Source organism: Chrysoperla carnea, chromosome 3, assembly GCF_905475395.1.
Source record: "Chrysoperla carnea chromosome 3, inChrCarn1.1, whole genome shotgun sequence".
Classification (NCBI taxonomy): Eukaryota; Metazoa; Arthropoda; class Insecta; order Neuroptera; family Chrysopidae; genus Chrysoperla; species Chrysoperla carnea.
The window spans coordinates 4,922,948-4,928,814 of record NC_058339.1 but is presented as its reverse complement, the minus strand read 5'-3'; the positions used below and the strand labels follow the sequence as shown (position 1 = coordinate 4,928,814).

The 5,867-nt window shown below is 29.7% G+C and overlaps 1 protein-coding gene across 1 annotated transcript; it reads left to right on the top strand.

Annotated features, from left to right (window-relative positions):
• The first annotated feature begins 1,572 nt into the window (after window positions 1-1,572).
• Window positions 1,573-5,354, top strand: LOC123294988 (vitamin K-dependent protein C-like). The gene is made up of 4 exons (XM_044876177.1): window positions 1,573-1,644; window positions 1,764-2,039; window positions 2,350-2,469; window positions 5,022-5,354. The coding sequence occupies exons 1-4, from the start codon at window positions 1,573-1,575 to the stop codon at window positions 5,352-5,354; spliced, it is 801 nt and encodes a 266-aa protein (XP_044732112.1).
• Window positions 5,355-5,867: the final 513 nt, after the last annotated feature.

Genomic DNA, 5,867 nt, shown 5'->3' with positions numbered 1-5,867 from the left:
AGACGGCACAGTGGAGTATTTACACCAAATTTCCGAACAAAATACAATGAAGGGATTTTTATGCTCAAAATAAAAAGCTATCTTAATTTCTATCCTTATCTTAGTCTTAAAAGAAAAAGCGCAAGTTCGCAAAATATTTTTTTCATAAACATTTTATAGAATACTTTAATAGTAAACGTAAATTGAATGACACGGTAAATCGAGCGCAACAACAATAATAACATCCATCTGTAAGATCAGGTAGATAGGGGCTTACGAAACAGGCGTGAGGCGAGGTTTAGGTATCTTAAATGACCTATTTGTGATGGAGTGGTTATCTAACTCCACCAAAAAACAACTTTCAATGCAAAACAAAAGAGTTTTCTGACTTTTGTGTAAATACTCCACTGTGCACTGGTTATAATAGGCATGTTATTAACGGTATTCATGAGCCAAATAGTTATGCCTAAGGATAACTTTATTTGCGTCATCACTATTACAAAAACAGTTTCCTTTGTTTACGTATGTTAATGTTAATAAAGAAGTTGGGCATTTAAATAATGATAACATTTAAAGCAAAATTCGTGAGATTGAAATTTGAAAAGAAAGATAAAAATTTTATTATTGAAAGCAATATACAATTAAACTAAATATCGAAAAGGAAAAATTAATGCATCTTTGAAATTTTCCACAGTTTATTAAGGTGTAAACACTTACAATGAACAATTTAATTTATACTTGTTTAAATGTGACTGGATGATTTGAAATGTGAATTTTCTTAACGGGAAATTTGCTTAAATGACGCGGATCCTACGCTACTGTATTTTTTGTATATTGTAATTGAATTTTAATGATTTTAGTATGCATTTTAATTATATTAAATTAACTGGAGCTAATTAATTTTTATCGGAACTAAATAAATAATGCATAAAATAGTACTGGCGCAAAGTCTTCCCGAATTCATAAAATCAATAATCATTATAATCAATCAATCTTATTTATGTAAGACAGAAAGTAAATCTTTGCGCCAGTACTAACTTATGTATTCAGTGAATCGAATGAAATACCCTTAAGCACTTTTGACTGATATATTTAAGTATGTAGAAAAGCGAACAGTTCTGTTCTTCAATATCTTCTGAAACTGTTACAATATGTCTATAAAAAATTTAGTATTCATTTGGTTTCTTAATCTTATATTCGTCATAGAAATATGTGGTAAGTTTTTTAAGTTACGTACCAATAATTAAATATGTACTAGAATGAAATATTCCCACGGGAAAACAAAGATATTTACGAAATAATGTTTCAAAAAAAATTATTTATTCTTAGGAACATTTGTTATATTTAAATTTTGATTCTATCTGTTGCGGTTTAGGAGTAATACGAACCCATGACCCAACTAATATATATTCCTCAATTACTCTTTTCACTTTGAAGCTATCGTACTCACTGACGGACTGGCGTTTTTTAATTACTTTAATATTTTATTGTTTGTTTTAGGGAATGGTTTTATTTGTTTTAGGGAATGGTTTCTTAGTTCCAATTCACCTACATCCAAGAACACAAACCAAAAACAACACGAGATTACAAAAAATGGGTCGGAGAAACTATATTCCAGGAATTATGGGTGGTATTGATACAAAAATAGAAAAATTCCCGTATGTGGTAAGAAAATATTGGATTTATGTTTTCAATTGTATATCTAAACTTAATGGTTAATGATCTGCAGAAAGATGAGATTTTATGAAATTGATTAAAAATATTTTTATTAATTTATAAACAAGGTTCAAATTGCCCATTGGATCGGCAGTGCGTGGACTGTTCAATGCGATGGAGTAATTCTTGAATTTAACATAATATTAACTGCTGGACATTGTATCCCAATTAAGTTTCTCAATACGAAAAGAAATTTAGGTATTGAAATCCTCGCTGGTACAACATTTTTGGAGGATTTTTATGGAGGAAAATTTAGGAACGTACGAAAGAAGGATATAAGGATTCATCCTCTGTATAATATACTTCCAGGTGGTGGTGTTGATTACGACGTTGCTTTAATTAAGGTATTGTTAAAACTACAAAACATGTACAGAAAGTCCTAAACATCAGAGCTTCATCGTTAAAGTTATACATTTCCCTCTTTCGATGCTTCTTCTTATTAGGGGTTGTGTTATTTTCCTACCACTAATTTTGGGTCATTCTTTACAAATATTTGATCAAATTTAACGTTTCGTCAATAAATTTCGAAAATGTAGTATCGTGGTTTCCACATTTGGTGTTAGGCATCGGCTATCCCATATAAGGCTTCGCCCTAATCGATATTAAGGGGTAAAGAAATCACTTTGTGTAGCTATATGATGATGAAATTTTTAGCTCAAACAAAAGCTGCGTTATTCACAAAAAATTAAAACAATAACAATAACTACTGAAGATTATGAAGATATGTCAAATACAGATGGAAAATATACTGGAACATTAGTTGGATGGGGTTACGTAAGTCACTTTTTAAAATTATAAAAAATTAAGAAAAAGTTATATCTTTATACTATTAATTAATACTGGAGTAAATTCTAAGCAAAAAAAGGCTGTTATATGGATTAAAAGTTCGAGCAGCGAAACTTTGGGGTTTTTCTTTTCACATTAAAATAAGTATTTTTTGAAATTTTTTACTTTCCCGGAGTGGTGCAACATGTTTAAAAAACAAAATGGCGTCAAAAATGAAATTTTTTTCAGAAATTTTATCATTTTTATTTTATATTCGCAAAAGGAGACATCAGTGCATATCCAAATTTGGTAGATTTGTAGTCCATGTTAAGAACTACTCCTCATAATTTTTTGGTGGGGTGTCGTAACTTCCCCTCCCAGTTATATATATATGTATACATACATATGGTAAAACAGTTCATTTGACTATAACTTGAAAAATATTCGATTGATTTTAATTAAACTAATATCAATAGTAGGTTTTATTACTTACAACTTTCGGTTAAAATTTTAGCGAAATCCGATAAATAGTTCGGCCAAAATTTCCAATTTAGGGAATTGTTTAAAATGGCTGCCATTTTATGCCATTTTGTCCTACGAGGTTAAATTTTTTTTTAAATTGTAGCATTTTTTATTATCTTTCGATTTTATAATAAGTGGCTTACCCGTAAAATGACTACTTGATCCATATTTTTGCGAAAAACGGAAAATTTAACACTTTCTGGAAATAATTGTTTGGGGGGTGTATGGACTGGCTTTGGGGGGTGTTTTTTGCTTTGGCATGAGAAAACTATTTTTAAAAGAGGTCTATATGGTTTAAAGCAAAATTTTTAAGTTTTAACCCCCGCGCTGTTATGGGGAAGGGGTGTATGAAAAAAATGTATCTTAAAAGATTTTAAAAAGAGGTCAAAATAGTTTAAAATGCTAAAGTAACCCAAAATTTTAGATGTTTTTATTAATATAGCACTTTTTACAACATCCACCCCTTCCCCTCCCGCTTTCATATTTTTTGCAAATTCAAAATTTTTATGACGTATAAAGGGGTTTTGGGGGTCGCTGATCTCGAAGTTTTGGCCCAAATAAGTACACCCCCTAAAAATAATACAATTGTTTTTGATAATCTATTGCAAAATTCGAGATCAGTGACCCCAAAAACCCCTTTATACGTCATAAAAATTTTGAATTTGCAAAAAATATGAAAGCGGGAGGGGAAGGGGTGGATGTTGTAAAAAGTGCTATATTAATAAAAACATCTAAAATTTTGGGTTACTTTAGCATTTTAAACTATTTTGACCTCTTTTTAAAATCTTTTAAGATACATTTTTTTCATACACCCCTTCCCCCTAACAGCGCGGGGGTTAAAACTTAAAAATTTTGCTTTAAACCATATAGACCTCTTTTAAAAATAGTTTTCTCATGCCAAAGCAAAAAACACCCCCCAAAGCCAGTCCATACACCCCCCAAACAATTATTTCCAGAAAGTGTTAAATTTTCCGTTTTTCGCAAAAATATGGATCAAGTAGTCATTTTACGGGTAAGCCACTTATTATAAAATCGAAAGATAATAAAAAATGCTACAATTTAAAAAAAAATTTAACCTCGTAGGACAAAATGGCATAAAATGGCAGCCATTTTAAACAATTCCCTAAATTGGAAATTTTGGCCGAACTATTTATCGGATTTCGCTAAAATTTTAACCGAAAGTTGTAAGTAATAAAACCTACTATTGATATTAGTTTCATTAAAATCAATCGAATATTTTTCAAGTTATAGTCAAATGAACTGTTTTACCATATGTATGTATACATATATATATAACTGGGAGGGGAAGTTACGACACCCCACCAAAAAATTATGAGGAGTAGTTCTTAACATGGACTACAAACCTACCAAATTTGGATATGCACCGATGTCTCCTTTTGCGAATATAAAATAAAAATGATAAAATTTCTGAAAAAAATTTCATTTTTGACGCCATTTTGTTTTTTAAACATGTTGCACCACTCCGGGAAAGTAAAAAATTTCAAAAAATACTTATTTTAATGTGAAAAGAAAAACCCCAAAGTTTCACTGCTCGAACTTTTAATCCATACACAAGGCGTAATTTCACTCTACTATAAATGAAGCGGTCATTTTAAACTTGACTTTTTAAATTATTAATTTAATAAGAAGGCAACTTGTATTACTAATATGTTATACACATATAAGAATTTTTCGAGTATTTGACAAATACTCAGCAACTAAATTTTTTATCTATGTACCCAGCCATGTGTGTTTTTCATACATTTCTTATCATGTATAACATACACGTATTACAAGTTGCCTATTTATCATCTTTATAAGTCAACTTTTACAATACAACACACTCCACCAGGTTTTAATATCAAGTGAGCGGTTTATTTAATTTTTCTTAATATACGATTACAAAAAACCGCATATTATTATTATTTCGAAAAAGCTTGTCTGTATGTCAGGCTTCGTGAACTTAAAAAAACATCATCCACACTTCATATTACTTCCAAACTATTATTTTAATTTTTTTGGTTTTTTATATCTTTTAGACGGGGCCAAAAACTCGTCCACATATTTTACAGAAAATTAAACTCGATATCTTGGGAAAAGAAAATTGTCAAAAATTTTCTTATTATGGAGTTACAGATCGTATATTTTGTGCAATATACAAGAAAGACTATACAAGGGGTGGATGTGGTGCTGATTCTGGTGGACCATTCATAGTTTCCGATATGCTATATGGTATCGTTTCTTCAGGTTTTGGAGGAAGGAATTGCTCTTTTGATGCGGATAAATTACTTCATCTTACTCGATTAACAGAAAGAAACATTTCGGATTGGATACGTAAAACCAAAAAAGAACTTTTGAAGGATGATCTTTGAAAGTCATAGCAGATATTAAAAATAATGAAACTTGCAAGTGCTACTGAAGATATCGGCACTACAATCCTCGATGTTTTTCTCATAAAAAAAATCAATAAAAAATATTTGAAAAGTTAAAATTTATTGAGTGATTACGTAAATTTTAAATTTAACTGTGTACTAATTTAGTAATTTATAATAATAATATTAATAATAATAATAAAACAAATTAGGCAATCTTGTTGATCAAATATTACTCCTTATTACAAAATTATGTTTGTTGTTCAATTTACAAATACTTAATTAATTAGGCACATACAAATAAATTATAAACATTCGTTACTCCAAAATACTGACCTGACCTCTACTGAATTAAATATGAAATGAGGAGGGTGTAAACATTATCTTAGAACAGGGCTTCTTAAACTTTTGTAATTCACGACCCCATTTATGATTGCGAGTTTCTTGACGACCCCATACAAATACAAAAGAAAATTAAATTAATATTTTTTGATGATTTATTTATTAGGTAAC